This window comes from Bidens hawaiensis, unplaced genomic scaffold, assembly GCF_021521415.1.
Source record: "Bidens hawaiensis isolate Kalapana, Puna unplaced genomic scaffold, B.hawaiensis_p1.1 tig00022718_1, whole genome shotgun sequence".
NCBI lineage: Eukaryota > Viridiplantae > Streptophyta > Magnoliopsida > Asterales > Asteraceae > Bidens > Bidens hawaiensis.
In genome coordinates, this window is record NW_027493555.1 from 261,287 (window position 1) to 286,515 (window position 25,229).

A 25,229-nucleotide genomic window follows, 5' to 3' on the forward strand; every position below is an offset into this window, starting at 1 on the left:
AAGTGATATTTCCTAGTGCCATCGATGAGTTTGACATAGTCGATGCAAACTTTCCATCCCATGATGATTCTCATATGAATCAACTCAATCTTGTCATTGGTGACTACTAACATTCCTCCTTTTTTCGGAACTACTTGAACAGGACTTACCCAAGGTGAATCAGATATGGGGTAAATCAACCCTGCATCAAGCAATTTGAGTACTTCCTTTTTCACCACGTCTTGCATGTTTGGATTTACTAGTCTCTGGTGATGCACTGCGGGTTTGAAGTATTCTTTCATCAGAAACTTATGAGTGCAAAATGACGGGCTAATGCCTTTGATGTCCATGATTTTCCATGTGATGGCCTTCTTATGAGATTTAAGAACTTCGAGTAATCTTTCTTTCTCATCGCTCAAAAGGTCGGAAGAAATGATGACAGGTAATTGAGATTTGCCTTTAAGGAAGCGTACTCGAGACGTTTGGGTAATTTCTTAAGTTCTAAAGTAGGCGGATCATTAAAAAGGGTTTGGCTTAGGTTCTTGATCTTTGTTTACTTGTTCGAGTGTTTCATTTAAGTTACTTTCTTCTTCTTCTTCCTTCTTCACAAATTTGTCATCTGAATTGACGACATGTGCTTTTTCCATAATCAATTGTGTATTACATGCTTCTTTGTCAATTATTTTTCTTAGATGACAGCTCATTATTGATTCACACCTATTCAAGAAGTATGTGGAATCATCTGTGTACTATGGATGTTTCATTGATTTTTCTATGTCGAAAGTTACCTCCTCCTCTTCTACCCTGAGAGTGAGTTTGGCGGTGCAAACATCTATGAGTGCTCTAACGGTAGCTAAGAATGGTCTTCCTAAGATAATTCCTAAGATAAGGGGTACGGAATTGTCTTCGTCCATGTCTAGAATAACGAAGTCGACTCGAAAAACAAATCTATCGATTTTGACTAACATATTTTCAACTGTTTCTCTTGGGTATTTCACTGATCTATCGGCTAGCTAAATGCTCATTCGGGTTGGAGTAGGTTCTCCAAGTCCTAACTTGGAGAAATTGTATAGGGAATTAAGTTGATGCTAGCTCCTAAGTCGGCTAAGGCATTGATGACAAACAAGTTTCCTATTAAATTGGGGATAGTGAAACTTTTGGGGTTAGTCAATTTCTTTGGAAGCTTGTTTTGGAGAATGGTGGAGGATTCTTCATTATCACATGGGATAGCTCTTCTAGCTTCATTTTGTTGGATAGAACCTCTTTCAAGAACCTTGCACTTTTTGGCATTTAGGAAATGACTTCTATAAATGGAACGTTAATATGCAATTTCTTATAGAGCTCTACAAATTTATCATATTGTGCCTCCATCTTTTCCAGCTTTAGGTGAGCTGGATAAGGAATTGGTGGAGCATGTGGTTTCATAGGTTCTTTGACAGGTTTAGCAATAGTTGTTGGAATAGGTCGATTGTTGGGTGTGTCAAGAACCTCAGTCTCACCTTCAGAGTGGATAGGTGTAACTTGTGAATTGTTTGTAGCAGTTCTGCCACTTCTTAGGGTTTTGGCATTGGCTTGAGCATCGGGATTGGTAACACTGTACTAGGGAGTCCTCCAGGAGGTCTTTTAGAGAATAGTTGGGTTAACTGACCTACTTGGTTTTCGATATTTTGTAAAGAAGTCTTATGATTCTTCAACTCCACTTTGTTCTTCATGAATTGGTCTTCAATCAATTTATTTGAAGCGTCGGTACTTGTTATGAGTTGTGTTAGCAGAGTCTCCACCGTAGATCCACCATTTGATTGTTGGCTGGTACTTGCCCTTGGTTCTAGTACGGAGGTTTAGGTTGAGAGGATTGGTTTTGATTGAAAGGACGTTTATCAAAGCCATGTGGAGCTTGATTGTTGGCTCCATCCTTCCAGTTGATTTTAGGATGATTTCTCCAACCAGGGTTGTAAGTGTTACCATACATGTTATATTGTCGGATTATGAAATCACATTCTTTGATGGTCATACTTTAACTATTTTTGACTTTGTGATCTCCCCCACACCTGTCACACTTTACCTTTGCTTTGACCTTCTCAGGAAAAAATGGTTCAAATTTTTTCGAGAGGGCCTCAGTTATGCAGAGATAAAGGTATTGTTGTTGACATGGTGTTTTCCTTTGTTTGAGGGGGTTAATCGAGTGGATTGTAGGCAAAGATTTTCTTCGCAACTTTTTCTAAGATCTCGAATGCCTGATTCGGTGATTTGGTTCCGAGATCTCTACCAGTGACCTGATCGACTGCTTGTTTATTTTGGCTAGTTTGAGCATCAAAGAAAGTTTGGACTTTAAGCCATTTGTTCAATCCATGGTGTGGACATCATCAAAGAAGGCTCTTGTATCTCTCCCATGCTGTGTGGAGTGACTCTTCTTCATCCATCCGGACTTCGGTGATGCTGCGCAATACTTGGCAGTTTTATCGGGTGGAAATTATTTTAGAAGGGATTACTCTAACATGTGATCCCAAGTGGTCATGGCACCGGATGGCAAGGATTCAAGCCATTCCAAGGCGTTGCCTTGGAGCGAAAATGGAAAGAGTTTAATCCTAACTTGATCTTCGGAGAAATGTTGAATTTTGAAAGTTCCACATATTCGAATGAATTGGGAAATATGAGACAAGGGATCTTCGTCGAGAATTCCATGAAATTGGACAGAGTTTTCAATCATATGAATGATGTTAGATTTGATTTCAAAGTTTTGAAGTATTTCGGGTGGTACAACGATATTTCCATAGCCATCGATTGTCGGTTTGCCATATTGGATCATGTATAGCTCATTATTTAGTTCCGCCATCATAGGTTCCTGTTGGTTTTCCTCGGTTGATGTAGTTCCTTCTAGTTCATCCTTAACTCCTTTGGTTTCTTTTCGTGCCCAAGTGCGTGCTCTTCGGTGAAAGTGGCGTTCGGGTTTGGAAAGTGGTGACACGAGGTCGAGAGTATATGTAGAGGACATACACTAACTAAGAAAGTCAAAATGTCTAAAGGCACAACTAAAACTAAGCTAAATTAAGTAACTTATAAAACTATAAAAATAAAAGAAATAAAATTAAAACTAAAAATAAAGAAAATAGAAAAATATATTTGTTCTTCTTTATGGAGTTTTAAGTATATATACTATAACACAAGGTTTAATAAAAACTTAGATTGTTTGTAAAAGTTCACCATGTGTTCCTGACAACGGCGCCAAACACTTGGTGTGTGTGAGTGGGTATTTGAAAAAGTTTGTTAAGTTTTCAAAGGTTTTGTTCACAAAATGTCTAGTTTTAAATGTATAAAAGATGATTATTATCTTAACTAAACCACACACAAATAGGCGAGTGTACCTATCGTATATGTAGTAAAGTATAGGTAAGAACCAAGTATCGATCCACGGACACACTTGTTTTATTTTTACTACTAAATCGTTGTATTTATTTTAATCGGAAATAAATATCATATTGGTTTTGGTTTGACAAGTAAGTTTTAAAAAGAAAATCAAAAACATAAATTAAAAGACAATATTTTTGGGTTTTTATATTTTGCATAGAAGATTAAGGATAAAAGTGTATCATCTTGGTTCAAACTCCTCTTAACTTGGTATAAAAATTAGTGAGTAATCATATGATGTGATATTGGGCCTCACAAGACTAACACTTTCTTGGATTATCGTCAAGCTTGGCACTTGGGGTATCTTTTAAGAGTATTTTAACATTCCTCATCAAATAATAATTGCAACATAACCATTACTTATTAAAAAAAGATCACATGTTATCTACCATTATTAAACTTCAAATATGATTCATTTTAAACTAAGATGATACTATGAAAAGTTTAGCCAATAGTAAGCATAATGTTATTCATTAAAGTAATAGATACAAACATGATCAAATTAAAAAAATCTAACCAATTTGGATGACTAATCATTGATGCTAAGGACTTCTTTCAAGAGCTTAATCTCCTTAATCTTCAAGGGTTGGATGTATGGGTTAATTCCCTTATTAATGGTGGTAAAAAGAAGCGGTTAAAGTGGAGTAAATGGGGTTGTTGGGTGTATTGAATGAGGAAGATGATCATTAAATTTATAGGTTGATCAGTTGGCCAAAACACGACCGTGTTAAGAAAGGCACGATCATGGTGACTATTTTGTCATGCTTTATTAAATGCTTCTTGTCCGATCGTACGACAAGGAAAGGCACGGTCGTATTAAGCAAGGCACGACTGTGGTGAGTCCACAACAATCCAAATTTTGTCATTATCTCTTGTAATGAAAGGACGGGAGTGTTTTGGAAGGCACGACCATGCTAAGCTTCAAAATCTTCTATTTTGTTTTTTCCTCTTGTTCTTGATAACATGAGTGTGTTGAGGTTAACATGGTCATGTTTTGTTTCCTGAATTTTGTTTTACTTTTTAAGCTCTAAACATAGCCATGCCTTGATTCACCATGGGGTGTGTTGAGTCTGTTTTCACTGTTTATCTCTGTTTTTCTTCGTATATCAGTTTGTTTTTATTCCTTAGGGCTATATTTACCTATAGATAAAATTTATAAACATTAATGGTTATTTATTCTAATATAATTGCCGTAATTACACTTATTTGGAGATATTTTGGTGCTGTAAAGATGTAGAAATTCTTATACATCAATAACATAGGGAACTAAATACCCTTTTTTTGTTACAAACTTACTTTCTTTAAAAACAAGTTTGCATATGCTTCGTTTACAAAATTAGCTAAGCCATCAACTATATTTTATGCCTAGGGATCTTTTATCTCCACTGCATTTCCATCTTTATACCTTACTCCTGGTTACCTGAAAACACTTTTTAAAATGCGTCAGGTATATGCTGGTGAATAACAATGACTCGATAAAAGGTTTTCATAAATCGTTATAACACAACACCAATAGCGTTCAACGACTTAGTGGGTCTCAATCTCATCTCATCGGAACTAAACATACGCACAAACCACTTCAGAGATAGTTACCAGCCCCATGGCCAGTATGACTGTAATGTGCCCATTAACATGAATTCTGGGAAAATGCCAGTAGGAAGGTACATATATTTAAGGATCCAGACACCTATTTATTTTAGCCTAAGTGTTTAGTTACTACCTTGCATCAAAATGTTTTAGAGGATTCGAACTAGCCCTCATTTAAATTCTTTTCTTACTCTTTAAAGACGGAAAGATATCTAATTTGTGTAAGAGTAATTTATTTCAAAAGTTTCGCATATTCATATCGTGAAGAAAGTTTTCGTATTCACCTAAGTCCTCGAACTCGGTCTGATAACTTTCTTGTTTTCATATTCTTAACCTATTATAAATAGGTTTACATAAATACTTGGATCTTTTACTAATCCAAGCTACAGGCTAAACTGGCCTGGTTTTACCGTTTCAAACCCCGTTTATAAATTATGCTTTGGTTTATAAGTTTAAAACATTATTTTCATTAAAATAATAAAAATTCAATATGAGACGGACAGTATGAATATGCGACGGTCCTTTATATGTGACACCGCCATCACATATTGGACTCTTGACCCGTATCAAAATTTGGGATGAGATGAACAGTATAATGATCAGCGGTCCATCTAATCTTACTATTTGGCATGTTAAGGTTAAAAATCACTTTGACATTATTCTAACATTTGTTTAAGTGTTATATAATCCTTTACATGCATAAAAACACTTAATACAACTTATGTTACTAATTTATACCAAGGATCGATTGATAATAGCTTGGATATTTGCATAAACGAATAAAATTAACTTCAAACGAGTCTTGATGCACTATACCTTACTTCAAGCTATTGTAGAACCTAGTAACACTTGGTAATATATCTAGCACCCTTGGAACACTTGATTAGAGCCTAAGCTTGGCTAGTACACCTTCTTGACACATGAACTTGCTTAAAAGTACCAAAACTAGTTTTGTTTTGATCTTAGGTGTTTGATATGACAATCAAGTGTTTGATGAATGATATGGGCGTATCATGGATTGTATTTATAGGCCTTAGTGATATCATAGGTCAGCAATCGATTTCTGCCACGTTTTGATCGATTTTGCCACTTCTTGTGAGGTGGTGAGACGGACCGTTACAAAATAAGACGGACCGCATAGTGATTAGACGGTCCGTCTAATCTTATTATTTGGCCCATTAAGGTTAAAAAATCATTTTGACATCATTCAGACATTTTTTAAGTGCTATATAATCCTATACACGTATAAAAACACTTAATACAACTTATGTTACTAAATTATACCAAGGTTCGATTGATAATTGCTTAAATACTTGCATAAACGAATAAAATGAACTTAAAACTAGTCTTGATGCACTATACCTTATTTCCAAACTATTGTAGAACATAGTAACGCTTGGTAATATTTCTAACACCCTTGGAACACCTGATTAAAGCCTAAGGTTGGTTAGTACACCTTCCTAACACTTGAATTTGCTTAAAATACACCAAAAAAAGTTTTGTTTTGATCTTAGGTGTTTGATGCATGACATGGACATATCATTGGTTGTATTTATAGGCCTAGGCGAGAGCACGAGTCAGCAATCGAGTCCTGCCATGTTTCGGTCAATTTTTCCACATCTTGCTGACTGAGGTGGTGAGACGGACCGTCACAAAATGAGAAGGCATGTCTCATCCATTGTAGGCGGATGAGACACCCCGTCACAAAATAGCAAGCTTTTGTGATACCCCATCTTAAATGAAAACTTAATACCCAGATATGTATGATACGGATCGCCACAGAATGAGACGGTCCGTCTCATCTGAAATTTGGAAAATTACATATTAGGTCTAGACTTTAAGTTTGAGAAAATGAGCAATTCATCAGTCAACTTTAAAAGTTGGTAAAAACGACAAGGAAGTTTTGGGAATGTTACACTATATACAGATGTATTTCATTTATGTTTTAAACATGGGCCTTTATTACTCATACCTAACGTGTTTTCCCCATAATATATTTGATTAATTATAACTAAAAACACAAAACACACTACCGATGAATTGCAACAAAGAAAAAAACCCACAAATCACGGCATTTGAAGTTGAAAATAAAAGAAATATGACAGGTACCAATTAAAACACAAAAAAAAACCCCCTAAAAATCACATAGCATGAGTACACAATAATAATCAACTGCAAGTTATTTATCTCCCTAATGAAAACATATGATTGATTGATTGCAATGATTTAAGCACCAAATTTGTAGGCTCCTGGATGGATCGTACACGGGATGTCGCTAACAACGCAGGTGCGGAATCCCTGCGTAGGTAGATACGAGTGTAGAGTATGTAGAGATCGAACACACAAGCAATAAACCAAACACGTTATATTGATAACAAACACGTGACCCGAGGTCACTATTACAGACAATGACACGTAACACACGAAGTGAACAGCTGAAACGAAAACCCTAAACGACCAACCATAACTGTTTCGGCTGAAACAGTATATAAACAAGACAACTTCGCCATAGGCGAAGTTGTCAATAACTTCGCTGATTCAACAAGTTCGCCAGAGCGAACTTGTTGACAACTTCGCGTGTTACAAATATAAACATAATCAAAACATAATTGCATTACAGACTCGATTACAAATGCTAGACTATGAACTACTGACACACATGTACCAACAGACTCCCCCTTGGCAGTAGCTTCATATCTTGATCTTCAAATCTTGAGTCTTGTAATCTTGCATCTCTACGCATGTGCCCCTTCTCTAACACATACCGACACCACCCGTTGATATTTCCTAGCTTGATCCTTCCAAGCAGGAATGTAGAAGATCTTCTTCTCGTTGAGCACTTTCAGATCAGCCTGCGATAGATTAACAAGATGCATCGGGTCGTAAACCCGAAGTACTTCTTGTTCATCCTCATCTTCCATTACCGCCTCAGCTGTCTCACAATCCACGAACCACCATTTTAGGTCTTTGAGCACGTCCTTGGGCATGAGCTTCATCGGTACTTCTTTAAGGCACCGGATCGGTTTATATTTCATAACCATCCAAGGTTTTCCATCAACTCTCAGACCTCTATCCTTGTCTTCGACAAGTTTCCCCTTTTGTGGTTTCAGTAGCTCAAACTTTTTCTCTTTAACGCACTCTTTCCACACGATCTTCGCAATGATTCTAGCCATGTTGTCTTCACTTCTGTTTATCAATCCCAATCTGGCTAAATCTTTTACTTCACATTCTGGCAGTGTGTTTAGAGATCTCAACTTTCTCTGGAAGTACTGAATGCCATCGTATCTCTTGATCACGAAGAGCCGCAGCTGCTCGTCGTATAACCAGCAGATAATACCTTTCTTGGCTTCCGCGTATCCCTTAATATTGTACTGAACATCTTAGGGACCGCCGGCTTCTTCGTCTTTACGAACCAGTGGGCACAACCCTCCTTCCATTTCGGTTGTTCCTCCCACTCAGCATCTTCCTCCGCGTTCTCATCACCCAACTCTGGTCTCTCAACCTCCGGAATCTCGTGTTCCACGGAGTCATCAACAATCTCCCCTTCCTCTAACACGTTTTCAACCGTAATCTGCTCTCCAATCCTCTCGATCTCATCAACTGGCAGCACATCATCTTCAATCATAAACTCATCATCCTCCTCATCCAACTCTTTCAATGCGTCGATAACATCTTCAACATCAGCATCATCATCAACCGCTACCACGTCGTCACCAGCTGCATTTGTAGACTCCCCCTCAGCTGTGGAAGCCCCAAGAGCCTGAGAGGTTCTTGGCAGCTCACCACCTGCACCTTCCGATGCATTGGGATCATCGTCATGATCTTTTCTCCGTTTCGTCCTCAACTCATCTCCCCTACAAGTCTTCTCCCCCTGAGATGCCAAGAATGCCTTGAAGGCATCTATTACTTGTCCGTGTTCAACCAGGAGGGCTGCTTGTAGTCGATTGGATTCCACTAGGCTTTGAATGGTCTTTGTCTGTTCAGCAACAATCCGCTCTAGTGATGTAATCCTCTCGGAATCTGAAGTAGGCGTTGGAGTTGGCGGGACATCAGCAGCAGAAGTGACCGCAGGTGGTACACTTGGTAACCCTGCAGTAGTAGTGATGGTCGACTCAACAAATCGTGCAACTACCACCGGTGGATTAAGCGGTTGGGGTGGTAGAGACACAATTGCTGGGGCCGACGTCTCGACAGCAGTAACCTGTGCTGTGGAAGGAATAAGAGACATACCAGACAAGGCAGGTGGAGCAAAACGTACCAGCCTCGAAGATTCTCCAGCTCCGGAACCCATACCTGTCCGTTCTCTTCGTGAACGTCTGAGCACAATCTGCACTGCCTCCTCTTCATCAACTTCGTCCTCATCCTCGTCTACAGTTCTCGGCCTCTTTCCCGTAGTTCTCTCCCGAGACACCATAAGTCGTCTCGCTTCAGCAAACGTTTCGTCTAGATCGGAGTCAGCTACCGAAGTAACTGCTCTAGTAACATCCATAAACTGAGGACCCGAGACATCCATATCGAACAAACCATGTCCGCCAAAGGCAGCATCAAGATCAACGTCTTCAGCAGTAGACACAGCAGGAGATACCGCAGCTGGCACAGCAGCAGAGGCAACAGTAGATACAACAGGCGCAGCTGATACAGCATGTGGTGCTGCCGCCTGATGTGGTTGCGGGTCTCTGAACTCGTCCCCTGCTGCAGGAACATACTCCGGATTGATGAGATACCCGAATAATGGAGTATGCCTGGGACGCAGCTCAGGCTTGCTACGAGTGCTCGAAGTGCGGCACTGAGCAAAGATACGTTTCGTCACGCATTCGACGTATCTAATCGGGCGTCTCTGCGGTAGCGACGGAGCGACATGATTCAAAATCATCTGTAAGAAACGAGGATACATAGTGAATCGCTCGCGCGCCACAGCCCTTCTCTGACGATCGATCTCGTAGAATATCAGCTGACTAAAAGAATATCGGCGGTTGTAAGTCAGCGCTATCATGGCTGACTGCATCGTCGCGCCCATCCCATCTGTTCCTGCCTTCCTGCCGGACATGCATACAATCAATACATGCATCAGGAAGCGCCATTGATCCAGCAAAAACCCTTTCCTCCTCTGCGAGTCCCCCAGCGGACCCGAATAACCCATCCTCAAATAAGCTCCATCACGGAAAGGAGCTATGAACTCCGTTGGGTCATCTCTTGTTTCTTCACCAAACTGCAGAGCCAACCGTATATCTTCCGAGGAAAACTGTATGTCATGACCATTTACGGTTGCTCGCATCACCGGAGGCTCAGGCCTGCAATCATAGTACACTGTCTGCCAAAAGTCTTCAATGTTAGGCAGTGAAATGGGCAGTGTATTTGTGATCGCATGAAAGACTCTTGATCGCTGGAGAAACGTGATAATCTCCCTGTAGTCTTCTACGCCTCGTGCGTCTGGATCTAAAGTGATGTACTGGTTATGGGCTGGAAAGAATTGTTGTTGATCATCACCGTCGTCACCACCAGCACCTCCAACAGCAGCCATATCTGCACAAAACAAAACAAGTGTAGGTAGATACGAATCCCTGCGTAGGTAGATACGAGTGTAGAGTATGTAGAGATCGAACACACAAGCAATAAACCAAACACGTTATATTGATAACAAACACGTGACCCGAGGTCACTATTACAGACAATGACACGTAACACACGAAGTGAACAGCTGAAACGAAAACCCTAAACGACCAACCATAACTGTTTCGGCTGAAACAGTATATAAACAAGACAACTTCGCCATAGGCGAAGTTGTCAATAACTTCGCTGATTCAACAAGTTCGCCAGAGCGAACTTGTTGACAACTTCGCGTGTTACAAATATAAACATAATCAAAACATAATTGCATTACAGACTCGATTACAAATGCTAGACTATGAACTACTGACACACATGTACCAACAGAATTTCCAAATTACTTAAGTTGATAACGATAATTACATATTAACTTTCAATTAGCTTATCAACAAATTTATAACATCTAATCTAAAATTAGGTCTATAGGTCTATGACTGCAAACAACAAAATGTACATTTCATCACAAGTTTAAATCAAATGGCATGTTCAATAATAATAAACCAAAACTCAACTTCAATTTCGTAAAAGCCATAGAAAAGCAGAAATTCATTAATCTAGGGTTTCTATTCTCAAATTAAATATGAATTTGTAACCGTAGCTTAAATACATGATGACGACCGTGGACAGGAGTCAGCAACAAGTCGAAAACCGTGGACGATGGAAGCAAATAGTGGTGGTGTAACGTTGGCGTTTGTTAAAGAGTATCCTTAATAGCCAAATCAACATCACTCTTGTCTCCTTAAGCAATCGCGGCGACGAGATGGACGTGAATGAAGCATGGGGAGGCAGATTGGTCATGGAGTAAGAACAACAACACTAGTTTATCAAGCAAAGGGTAAAACTGAACCCTGAGCCATTCAGCTTAAATGCCAATCTGAGCGTATGAGAGGTATATGGAATCGTTCAGATGTGTAATTTTAACGAACCAAACACCTTGGAATCTGAGCGAATCAGACATACCCTCTTAACGGGTCCATTCAGAGCCAGAACAAACCGATGTAAGTCTAAAAGATCATGAACAGTGAAAACAAATATACTTGAAATCTTGCCCCATTCACTACCACACCATTTAAGTCAACCCGCAAGACACGAAAAGGTCACAAACTAATGCTCTAACAATGTCATTATCGGTAACCTTTCCAATTCAACAAAGCCAAAATTCCAAACTTATTATTAACGAACCTTCCCAATAAGTTAAAACATACACTTTCCCATTTTGGTTTAACTGACGCTTTCCGTCAAATTACTCGCTAGGCGACAGAATGCTAGGTCGTGTGGCATCCAAACGGCTGCTGGAGATCCGTCAATACCCGCAGTCAAGTGGATCCTTATCCACAGCCCTAAACTATGTAATCAAATTCTTTCTCTGTTATTTGAATTCAGTCTCATCTATCTGCATTTGATGATTTCATTGACTGTAATGTTGTAGCATATCGATTCTCCAGACAATAACCCTAATGTTCCATGGGAATTCACCGACGCTAACAAACCAAAGGTTCTTTCCCTTTCTTATAATATTATTATTATTATTATTATTATTCAAACCCTAGAAATGTTCTTCATTTTATGCATCCGTTGGTAAAGTTATTTGTTACATTCAGGTCAAGGAGATTCTGTCTCACTATCCATCTAACTACAAGCAATCTGCAGTTATCCCACTCTTGGATCTTACACAACAACAACATGGGGGCTGGCTTCCTGTTTCAGCAATGGACGCGGTATGCTATGTTGCCTTCTTTATTTATATACATTCTTTTTTTCTAACAATTGTTGTTGGGGTGTATCACATTTATGTTTTTATTTAAACAATCTTGTTACTCTCTTAGAGGACTCCATTACACATAAATCTTTTGAGCTTTAGCTTTCGGTTTTCAAAAAGCTTTGACTTTGGAAAAGTAAGCTCTAGAAGATTAACTTACTCAAACTATAATTAATAATTAAGCATTAAACTTTTAAAGCAAAGTTGCCCAATTACCCTTTCACGTTAACTATGCATCTTATGGTTCTTACTCTCTGTACATCACCCAAAAAGAGTACACCGGCTTCGTGTCACATTTTACGGGTCGTATTTCTTCCTGTCATGCGAGCCGTATGGTTTTTGTGATAGGGCGAAAAAAGGTCATGCGGCTCTTGTTGCTCTGTCAATGGTCACATCATTCATTTCTTTCTCTGTCAAAAAAGAAAAATCATACAGGCCGTATAATTTGGCACTCATGCGACCCCTCTGGCTTTTTTTTTTGCATTGTTGAATGGGCCGTATGAGTATCAAAATGAGCCTTTTGATCACTTTTGGCCCTATCATACGGACCATATGAACATACGGGTTGTATGACACGCCAATTGTGTGGATAGTGTTTCTGTGGTGTTTTTTTTTTAAATATTTAAAACCGAATTTTTAGGCATTTTAATCGACCAAATAGCTGTAATCTTCACTAATTGCATCAAAAAAACCTTAAATTTGTGAGTACAACCTAATTTCTTTAAAAAAAAATTCTAATACGTTATTGCTAAATATCAAATAACGCTTGCTATCTCATCGCTATCGCTACATTGGATAGGTATCTTGTCGCTATCTATCGCTATTCGCTATTAACAACTATGCCCATACCTGTTAAGAGAAAATTGCCATATAATTACACCCAGAAGGCTTATTGCTTGTTTATGTTACCAACTTGTTATAAGTGTTTGGTCAAAGAATAGTGTTGATATCTATCTTTTTGTACATTGTGCTTTCTGTGTTCATTTGAACTAATGCTGTGATATGTTGCATGTTGAAGGTGGCAAAAGTAATTGAAGTTGCTCCTATTCGTGTGTATGAAGTTGCAACATTTTATTCCATGTTTAATAGATCAAAGGTAATCTCATTACTTATGAGCGTGTCAATTTGGGTTAAAAAACGAAAAATAAACTTGCAAGAAAACAAGTTGGAAGTTGTCCGAAGTGTATTTTTAATGTATAAAACTCATTTCATTTAAAAAGTTAGTATTTTTTTTAGGATATGATATTTATAGTCATATTTGACACACTAATTATTTATGAAAAAATCTAAATTTTTTGTGCCAACAGTGCTCTTTGTCAACCCATTTTGAACTGCTTTGACCTGTTACAAGAAGTAAACGTTTTGAACCATTACTCAACCCGTTTGACCCGCTCATCTTATTACCTTGATTTTGGTAAAATTAAACAGTCTGTATCTGATTTTGTAGGTTGGAAAATACCATCTTTTGGTGTGTGGAACAACTCCCTGTATGATTCGTGGTTCACGTGACATCGAAGCTGCATTATTGGATCACTTGGGAGTGAACGAAACGGTATGTACTTATATATAAATACATAAATTTAAATATATAAACATACACACACAACTACATACGTATAATAACTAAATATATACACACATGCACACACACAAAAGTGAAGGGCCCTGCTGAAAAGTTGGTTTTGGTTAAAACGTGTAAAAAGGAAACTATAACGGCGCGCTCAAAATTTATAATAGTGCGTCAGCGTGTTTTTCTTTTTCAATGTTGTGCCAGCTCGTGTCCTTTTCAATAGTTCGTCAGTACATGATCCTTTATGGTGCATCAGCACGCTTTTATTGCTCCCAAAATTTCCTTGGACACGTGGAATATCCTGGTGGCTTAATACACTTTTGTGATGATTTCCCTTTCAGCATACCCCTCTCTTAAATCCTATATAGAGCGAGAGAGGAGTGATCTATATCTTGCGAGAACATGCAGAACAAACTGAACCATTCTTTTTTACAATTTAAAAAAAAAATCTAAAATAAAAAATGTTATGTTTATTGTTTCTCCCTAATCTTCCCTGAAATTAAAAAAAAATGAACTTTATTTATAGAACCTAGACATGTGTAGGTTTTAGTACCTATGAATATCTTCATATGTGTAGGTAAACAACACAAAAATAAGAAAACTCGTTAACAAATTAGTTTGATGGTTTTTTTATGTACATAACTTTAAACATTTGTATGTAAAAAGTACAAAATTTTAAAAATATCATTCTTTATTTAAAAAGTTAAATGTTTCGGATTTGTTCTGTGTGTTCTCACAAATACACGCATACACACACGCAACTCAAAACATCTTTTTTGTGGTTTCATACGTATTGATAAGTTTGTGAGTACTTGTTGAAATTTGATAGAGGTTACAAAGGATGGCTTGTTTTCCATTGGAGAAATGGAATGCATGGTGAGTCACTTGTTTTGTTTAAATTGTACTTCACAATATATAAATATCATCTGATTCTTAAAAGATACTAAATTAAGTGCAATTTGCATATATAAAAAGAAGGGGTATTGGTTTTTGATACTCTCAAGTTTGATCCGTTGGCACATTACACACCCAACTTTCACTTTGTCACCTACCACTCCCAACTTTAACCCTATTTGTTTATGTCACTCCCTCGTTAACGGAACACTAATGACGTTAGTGGAGATGTTGACGTGGACTCTTTTTAATTGAGTTGTCTTGCTTATGTGTCATGTGTGGGTCCCACATAGCCACTTCATCTTCTTCATCAAATTAACCATAATCACCAACCTTCACCACCACCCACCATCCTCCACCACCACCACTTAGACAAGTTCATAACTTAAATCTTCATGTATTTTCTTCGTCTTCCTCATCACATACCAAGAATACCTACACTCATCTTCATCTTCGTCATCACATACCTCCATTAATACTCAATGGATTCGAGTGATTCTCGAGCCTAAAGTGCTTAGTTTTGCAAGGAGAACAAAACCCTCCTGCTAGTTTCCTCAATTCCCATCCGATTTTCGGATCCCGTAATCTAGGGATTCGGGTTTTTTTCAACTTGAAACACCACAATCAATTTCCATAAATTGAAGGGTTTCACACAAGTTCTGGTCAGAATAGTTTAGTTACCTGGAAACGACCCCAAACTCATCAGAACATATCGGCCTTGTCGGATAATCGAGGTTTGCCGGATATATCGGCTCGCCAGAAAAACGTATATGGCCGGAAAAAGCGTGTCCGTCGCTGAAACCCTAAGTCCATCACTTTTACTGGTTGTTACAACAATTATCCTACCACTAATGCCTCAAATCTCAATGAAACCCCAACCACTGTCGCCGTTTGGTTCGTTGGAGAGTTGTACTCATTCAGACCTGAGCCGATTCACGAACGACCGATCATGTCTAGAGCACCAGTAGCGCTGCCATGTACTTGGAGTGCCATCGGAGTAGTGTCATTTTCTGTCACCGGAAAGGCGGTTCCTGTTATTTTCTGCCGCTTGTGTGTTTAGCTTTTATTTTTATTTTTTATAGGGTACTTTCCACGTAAGCAGGCCAGATCAAGCACGTAACCTCCACATCAGCATCTCCACTAACGCCGTTAGTGGTGCGTTAGCAAGGGAGTGACATAAACAAATAGGATCAAAGTTGGGAGTGATGGGTGATAAAGTGAAAGTTGAGAGTGTTATCAACCAACGGGTGAAACTTGGGAGTATTAAAAACCATCATCATCATTGTACTCAGTATATCCCACCAATATCTGAGGAGGGTAAGATGTAGACAGCCTTACCTCTACCCTTTAGGAATAGAGGGCTTGCTTCCGGTGAATCAAGTTTTGGACATAAGGCACATAAAACTCAACCATTGGGACACCGCCGATTGGTGCATGCACCCTTGTCTTTCGGCTATCAACGCCACCACATGATGTCTGATTAACCTTCCGCCACTTTTAACGTTATTTTACGAGATTAGTAAAATAGCGTCAAAATTAGTGCAATTTCACTTTTGCCCACCAAAGGGTTCACGCATATATACATTATATGCGTGCACCGCAAACAGGGCGTGGAGTATTAAAAACCATTATCCCTAAAAAGAAGCTTTATAGTTTTTCTTTGATCTAGCAACTGACTTAAAGATAAGCATAAAATAGATATAAACAATTTACACTTTATTATCAGATATATTGCAGCCTTTGGAAATTAAAAATCAATCACATTTTAAAATTGATAATATTAATTCTTTGTCTCTGCAGGGTTGCTGTGTAAATGCTCCTATGATAACTGTTGCAGATTATTCAAATGGATCTGAGGGATATACCTACAACTACTATGTGAGCTTTATAAACCACTCTTTTAGTGAATTCCTATAAATATTAATTAAAATTAAAATGTATATTTTCTGGCAAAATGTTTGCAGGAAGATTTTACTCCAAAGAGAGTTGTGGAAATAGTCGAGGCATTAAGACGAGGAGAAAAGCCACCGGTAAGTTATAATATGGGTGGCTTAAGTTATGGTCAAAACGGGCCGGTCGGTATGGGTTGACACTCCTTTACCTACGTTTCTTTTGTAAAAAAGCTATAATGATTACTAAATATTATCACAATACTCAAAATATATCAATAAACATGACTTGCAACCCATTTAACCAATTTGTGACCCATTTGTTGACCTTTTGACCCGTTTAATATAAAACACAACCCGGATTGACCCATTTATATTTTATTATACCAATTAACTTGTTTGTGTTAACCTTTGATAGCGTGGGACCCAAAATTCAGAGCGAATCAACTGTGGGCCCGCAGGGGGTAACACCACCTTGCTGGGTGAGCCAAAGCCTCCGCCATGCCGTGACCTAGATGCTTGCTAAACCGGAGTTATTTGTTTATTTATATAAATGGAAAGTTGAATTCTTTGTGCCAAATGTTTCACCAAATAATGAAGCTATGGCTATTGATTTTAGCCAACAACCATGAAATCCAAAATGTTGTTGACGTTTGTAATGCATAAGAAAGCCACTTTTTTTTAGTAACTCGGAAAGTGGTATTCTTGCTTTGTTTTGTGTGGTCCTTAGTTTTCATTGAGAAACATGTTATTTTACAGTGCGGTAATTTTGTGTGTTTACCAGATTAAACATTAAAATTAAGTGCTTAACCAGTGGCGGAGCCACATAGATGTCACTGGGTTTGGCCAAACCCGGTTCATTTTCGGTTTTTTATATAACTTATTGGTACGATTTACAAGCGAACATTTTCTTTTTCGGCGAACGAACCCAATGTCACACAATCTCTGTAAATATTTCACCGTTCTTCGATGAAAAAAAAACAAAAACTTGAATTTCAAAGAGAGACAACGATGTCATTTTCTTCAGCTGGTCTCTCGTCGTTTTTGTGACAATTTGAGTACATGTCGTTTAATTAAAGGGCATCTATATAAAAGATGGTTTGAGGAGTAAAAATATGTCTAGACAAATATTATTTTTGTTATAATAATATGTGTAGCACCATATTTTGTTTAATGATCATCATCATTCATCCATATTTATTTTTATTTTTTTGAACGGCTAAAATATTATTAAAAAACTCCATTACATATCAAGAAGTTTGAAATGGAGGAACATACAACACCAAACTTCATTTTTTTTAAATGTAAACTTACACAAACTTGACCAAGATGTTATGATCTCCTCTATCATCATTTTTAAAAAAGTATTCGAACTAATCGGATGGGCAGCGGTTATATGATTGATGTTTGCATTTACTATATTGAAAATGAGTTGTTTATGATAGTCGCGACCGAAGATGTTATGATTTGTTTTCAATACATAAAAACGCTATGGAACAATTATAATACGTAAGCCTTTTTATTTAATATAACTTTGTATTGTATTCTTTTTTTTTAAAAAAAAATCGGGCATAACAGGGTGTCGGACATATGGCCGTCGACCACCCCGCCACACCTTATGGTCGGCCCTGGCAGAGAGAGGTGGTGATTTAAAGGCCAATCTCATAATGCTCATGTCAATTTTCTCATATACTATCATAAAATCACTTAAATAAAACATTTTTTTTCCTTTTTAAATAAAACCGTATATAAAATAAAACCATTCCAAAAACTTAAAATTATACTAAAATACGATTGCTTTAAAAAAATAAACAACACACGTACAAAGAGTTTAAACAATTAACAAACACAAAAACGACTACCTTTATTTAATTTTAAAAAAATACATAAATAAGTAAACTCACAAACGGAAAATAAATTAGATAAACAATCTAAAAAAAATATTTAAACTTATTTTTATTAATAATTTGATAGGAGAGTGCCACATCGTAAATACATATAAACACATTATTTTATTTTGTCAATGTGGGACTAGCCCACTTGATAGAGGCATATGCCTTTTAAAGGGGAGGTCGTAGTTTTAAACCTGAATAAAAACGTGTAATATTGGTATAGAGTAGGAGTAGGAATATTTTCTGTTCAAAGATTGATTAATGGTCCAACAGCTAGTTTTCAACTTCAAGGCTTTTTGTTTTTTTTTTTTGTTTTTTGCATTTGGTAGTAGCACCCGTTTTAGGGTACCCAAAACTACTGGGGGTGTTCGACTAAGGGGTATGGTACCCAATTACACTTTGCCGAGAACGCCCCTCCTGCCCTCAAGAAAATATTATAAATGTTATAAGTTTACAATTTGGTACATCCATATTATACCAAATTATAATGAGATATATAAAATTTGTGCTCAAACAAGCAAAGCTCTTCTTGATTGGCTTATAGAGAGTACAAGAGAGATGGATATCTAGTACAGTATTGTACGAATTTAGCTTTAAAGAAAGTAACGAATCAAGATATAAACGACTGTAATACGCCATCTTTTTTGTGAACAAGTAAAGTAATATTCGAAGTCAATACCTATAAATAGTTGGTTTAAACTATATAGCTTAAAGTGCAAGACTGTCTAAGCACATTTTCCTTCCTTTTTCATCTAAAGTCAAAGAAACACCTCAAAAGATTCAAATGGGTTGCAGATGCTAAAGTATAGAAAGCCCCCAATAAGTGTCAATTATCTTTTGTCTGATATGCAAATTAATGGTAATTTTTACTTTGAATACTTATTCGTCAGAACAACCAATCATGAGTACCAGGTTAAAACAAATTCAAACTTGATGAATTATGGGAATTTTAACACGGGACTTATTAAAAATGAATCCGACTTGGTGCATAGGTATATTAAGATGGATAAAACATCCCGAGTCTCCTTTACTAAAAAGGCTCAATTGTCACGATCTAACAAAGTAACAAAAGTATATCAATCATTGTCGCCCAACCATCAACTAATAATGCACCAACACAAGTCAAGAATACTTTCCATCTTTAACAACCCACCCATTTAACACGGCTATTACTTATGTACATACATGCCACAAAGTCGATAAAAGAAAACGTGACAAGGCGCAACCATTTCATTGTGTATGCCAAATGGTAATCATAACAAGATAGAAAACCAAAAACCAACCAAAGGACACAAATTCATCAAGCAATAATACAACAAAAGAAGTCAAAACTACTTTATGTATTACCAACCCACTCAATTCTTTGCACAAACATTTCAACATCTTAAACCATTATCCACTTACAAACATCAAAACAACTATAATATATTTAAGATAAACATAAGTATACATATAATATTATAATTATATATGTTATATCACGGGCCCCACAACCCACTGACTCATTCCACTATAAAAAACTTTATAATCACCTTAGTCATCCCCCACTAGTCTCACCAATTGACACAAAAAGGTACAACATGTGAAGCAAATGTTTGACATCTTTCCTTGAATCTTGTGGGCTTTCCATTATTATTCTTATAAAACATTATGAGTGGTGGAAAAAGATAAAGGCAAATATGATTATGATGATGCTACTTTCAACTAATAACATTAACCATTGGTGATTGCATTTGCACATTTGCATCTAGGGCTAGGGCTAGGGCTAGGGCTAGGGCTACAATTGGAAGTTTTTAGGGAATGCTATTTTTAGGGTTTACAAAGGGGGTTCGGATTCGGGTTTGACAATCGAGGTTGAATCGGGTGGTTGTGTGTGATAAATAGCGGATGCGAGTGAGATTGGCATGATGCAAAGGGCTTTAGATTGAAGAAATTGCATTGCGGCACCTACATTTTCTTCCATTAACTTGGCTACCTGTCGTTCGGTCCCATCGTTTGACCATTTTTCCCATGCGGGTTGGTTTCTTCCTCCTTCACCGCCTTCCTCCTGGTAAAAAAAACCAACCCGTTTTGACAAGCCACTTATGTAAACTTAATATTCTAATAAAGAGTTTTTGTAATCATATCAAACATACTAATTGTTTAAGAAACTGAAATAAATGTACAAGAAAGAACTGGTAACGGGTCAACCGGTCAACCCTACTTGTTTTGACCCGTTACCCAATTTCTATGACCCGCCATATTTGCCATATGTATAAAGTTCTTTGTAACCGTGTTTTAGTATATAATTGTTATTTTATGAAATTAAACAAATGCTTCCGGGCCAACCCAACTTGTTTTGACCCGTTATCCAATTTGTCTGCCCGCCCATTTTGCCACATGTAATAACTAATTTGTGAAAATAGTAATAGTTTTTTGCAATCATATTTAATACAATGGTTAGCTATGAAATTAAAGAAATGTTGGCGGGTCAACTTAACTTGTTTTGACCTCATTACCGGATTTGTTGCCGCGCACAATTTACCTCCTATACCAAAGATCATAAAGAATGTTACCTCAACAGAGGATATAGGGATATCAGTGACAAGTGGTGCTACAGCACTGGCTCCACCCAATCTACTCATACTCAATACCTTCAAGATACAAAAATAGTAACAAATAAATAACCACATGTATGAAAGAGTATAATACAAGCAATTATTTGAGTAATGATATGTACATAATCATTTACAAGTCATCAGAAACCACATCCAACAGTAGTGGCCATCAATATGATGCAAAACATTGAACTTGAAAAAGTCATTTCATGTATCAAAATCTTCTTTTAGAATAATTGAGATTTTGCACATTGGAGCTAATCATAATGTTTCCTTAGGTATGGCTAAAATTTCCAACCCATTAATATTTATACATGCACACGCATGTAATTTATATGCATATATCCAAATACCTAATCCACCACTAATTAAAATTGATTTGAACATAATTAGCAATAAGTAAACGGATAATGATCTTATTAAAAGTATGTTTATTTATCTTACCTTAACTTGCAGCCTCAAAAACTTCACATAGTCCACAATTTCATCAAGCATTGCAGCTCTATCTGTCTGAACACAAACAAGACATTGCAACTATATAAATAGATAGAATGCATAATATATATGTGTGTGTATATATATATATATATATATATATATCTCACCTTATTGACACTAGGAACCAGTTCTTGTAAAGATCTAATTCTCTCTGCTATTCTTTCACGGCGAAGCTGTTTCAAGAAACATTTTTTTAAAAATTTGAAGCGCCACGCTACGAATAATAACTTATAAATACTAATTGCAACTAATTTGTATCAACTAGAACTACAACAACACATGCCTAACAAGATTTAGCATGATATTAAACAAACGTTAATAATAAAAAATACCCTCTCAGCAATGCTGTGCGGGTCCGTGGCCTGCCCTCGCCTGGCCCTGACTCGTGTGGGTCGAACCGTAGGTGGATTTGGGGGTGGTTGGACCGTGTTAGCCATTGGTTGAGCCTGGAAACCCTAGAAAAATCAAATCAAATAATACTGTCAATTCATCAACTTTGAAATCTGTAATAATATAAAAATCACAACTGGTGACCAGGTTTTAGGGTTTATTGAAAAGTCTTGGATATAAAACACAAATTAGGCATTGATTTACGGGGAAAAAGTCCAAGCTTTTAAATTGAAATGTCACTATTAAGTCAAATTAGTTGTCAAACAGATGTTGAATATAATTAAAAACTATGAATAAAAAGCCGGAATGAATATCATCCCCGGCTTTTCTTTTATCGTAAAACCCCGACGGATCCACGCGCATATATTCGGTATGTGAAAGAACAACTTTTCATATGATTCTACAGGAACGGTGAGGGAACAAACTAATCGAACAAAATTTTTATTTCATAAAAAAATGATTGATTACCAAAAAAAGATTTTCCAAAATCTTGACTGGGAAAAACCATATAACAGGGGCTAATAATTAACATAATTAACCGAACCGAACAACTAGTTGATGATTCCCTTAAACCAAGACCCAAATTGAATTAACCGAATTAACCGAACCAAACAACTAGTTGATGATTCCGTTAACCCATAACCTATTACAGACCCAAGAGCCAAACCGAATTAACCGAACAAACCCTACCGCGGCAGAGACTCGGCTGTCAACGACGTCATCACGGAAGCGTTTGCCGCTACCCGAGGCATCATCCATCTTCAGAAACCCTCCTCCTCCTCCTCCCTTCCCATGCTCCAAGCTCAGCCCTAACGGAAAATGAAACCCTCCGCCGCCGGTCATATGATGATGGCCGGAGGCGTCTCCGGCGGAGCTCAATTGCAGCATCATTGAGTTAGCATTTGCCGCCAAGCCACCTTCATTGGGGTCATTTGCTCCTGAAGGGTAGGCTGGAAACCCTAGGATTTGTTCGAAGAAGTCGTCGGCGGAAGCGTCGGAAGGATTGCTATTCGCCATGTATTTGTATTTGTATTTGTATTGTATTCAAGAACTATAAGGTTTCTACAAAAGCATTCGATTGCTGTTAAATGGTGAGAAGATATATATATATATATAGAGAGAGAGAGAGAGACCCTGAGAGTGAGCAGAGAAGCTTTATTTGTAATAAAGTTGTTTTTTTACAAAGCTTGAAAGTTGAAAGTTGAAAGTTGAAAATGGTGCTTCTTTCTCTACTTATTTACGAAGATACCCCTTTAGCCTGAGTTACATAACCGCTCCTTCCATTATTGCTTTGTGTTAGATATATGTTTCCTTCAAAGTTTTTAACAACTATATTTCATGGTGGCTTGCCACGATGGTTGTGGGGACAACTAGACGGTGACGGAGGTAACACGAGTTTTCACACGGGAACTAAACGGGGTTCAGATTGATACGAGTTAGGTTCAGGCTTCAAGACAACATGAGTTTTCATACGGGACGGGTTGGGTTTTAGTTTCTTTTGTTTCTTTTTGGTCTATTCTGGACTCGTTTTTGTCCTTTTCAGCTTCGTTTTTGTTTGGTTTGAATTCTTTTAGTTTCATTTTGATTGATTTGGTTCAGTTTTGGCCTTTTGTTTCATTTCGTTGACTTTTCGGTTTCGTTTTGATTTATCGGTGGTTTTTTTAATAGAACGAAGACAACATAGGAAACATTTTAGTTTTTTTTTATGATTTATATTTTAAGTTATGATTTTTTTTATTATTATTATTTTTGCATATTTTTTTGAGGGCTTTTTATCTTAATAGAAAACCCCTCAAAAAAATTTAAAAAAAATAATAAGAAAATCATAACTCAAAATATAAATAAAAAACAAAAAATCTAAAAGAACTAAAATGTTCCCGATGTGATCCTCATTTAAAAAAAGGAAACCCGTTTCGACCCAACCATTTTTTTAATTGACTCGTTCTGATCTTTACACATTCTGATTCAAACATGTTTTGACCCATGGCTCGTTTCGACCCATGACTAGTTCGACCCAACCCATTTGCCACCTCTAGTTATAGCCAAATTGGCTCGTTACTAATTTTTGTTGGATCCCGAACGTGTATCAATCTCAGTAACAATAACAATAACTGATCTCAGATCTGAACGTAATCGATTAATACTTTAACAATAGATCTAACTTATAACTACATATGATTAGGTGTTGTGTATGTTTATATATTATCAGTATATGTAATAATATTAAGGTTGACGATCGAGAGAGGATTTGGACAGAGTATTGTTAATTAAACTCTCAAAACTTAAATAACAAGTGAACAGTGTTCACTATATATAGAAGATAGGCCTGGTTCGCTAACATCCCCTAGCGAACCAGATCTTACTTCGTTACATACATTAAAAAGGCGAAACACCCCTTGATTTGTTAACATTCCCTAACGAATCAGGGGAAACTTAACTTAAGGACCAGTTCGCTAAACATCCTTAGTGAACTGGCCTAATACCTTAACGAATTACATGTTATAATAATTGTTTATTACATTAAACAAACGACAAATACATTAACGTTAAATACAAAGACTCAAGACGCAAAACCGTGTACTAACAGACACCCCCTCGTCTTGAGCTCTTTGTCTTTAAGTTACTTGAAGCGCTTGGACCGCCAGTCTCTGCAACTATGAATTCCATTTTCATGACAAACACGCACAACGCGTTGGAATTGCATAGCCAGGTCGTAATCTTCATGGCGCTCGATCAGAATCTGCTTCCTGTGTATCACATCATTGCCTGTTTCAGATAAATTAACCAACCACATCGGGTCGATTATCTTGATAAGTTCAGTCTCCAGTCCTCGACCAAGAACAATGACGGCCTTGCCCGTACGATTGTCATAGTACCATCGGTTGAATGAGAGATGCATTTGTTAGGGCATCGTCTTCACAGGCACTCGTTTCATCGTCTTCAGCGGCTTTACTTTAAGAACAAGCTTCTTCCACCCAGTCTTTGGATCAATCTCGTCAATGCGTTTACGTCATGGGACCTGGGGCTTGAAGAACTTGAACCCATGATTAACATCGAACAACAAGTGTTGATGAAACCACTCAGCTGTCCGGATGCCACCACGATTGATAAATGGACGCCTCGCGAGGGTACGAACATCTCAACGCGGTAGTGTAAGAACAT

The 25,229-nt window shown here is 37.4% G+C and overlaps 2 protein-coding genes across 2 annotated transcripts; one reads left to right on the forward strand and one right to left on the reverse strand.

Annotated features, from left to right (window-relative positions):
- Positions 1-11,823: 11,823 nt before the first annotated feature.
- Positions 11,824-17,332, forward strand: LOC143566168 (NADH dehydrogenase [ubiquinone] flavoprotein 2, mitochondrial-like). Its single transcript, XM_077052929.1, has 9 exons — positions 11,824-11,927; positions 12,008-12,073; positions 12,180-12,296; positions 13,356-13,433; positions 13,785-13,889; positions 14,739-14,783; positions 16,602-16,679; positions 16,766-16,831; positions 17,109-17,332. The coding sequence occupies exons 1-9, from the start codon at positions 11,841-11,843 to the stop codon at positions 17,214-17,216; spliced, it is 750 nt and encodes a 249-aa protein (XP_076909044.1). The 5' UTR covers positions 11,824-11,840; the 3' UTR covers positions 17,217-17,332.
- A 2,609-nt stretch (positions 17,333-19,941) lies between these two features.
- LOC143566171 (transcription factor UNE12-like) lies at positions 19,942-23,089 on the reverse strand. Its single transcript, XM_077052931.1, has 6 exons — positions 22,758-23,089; positions 22,010-22,132; positions 21,785-21,850; positions 21,624-21,689; positions 21,138-21,215; positions 19,942-20,629 (listed from the first exon to the last, which is right to left on the reverse strand). The coding sequence occupies exons 1-6, from the start codon at positions 23,082-23,084 to the stop codon at positions 20,399-20,401; spliced, it is 891 nt and encodes a 296-aa protein (XP_076909046.1). The 5' UTR covers positions 23,085-23,089; the 3' UTR covers positions 19,942-20,398.
- Between the last annotated feature and the right edge of the window lie 2,140 nt (positions 23,090-25,229).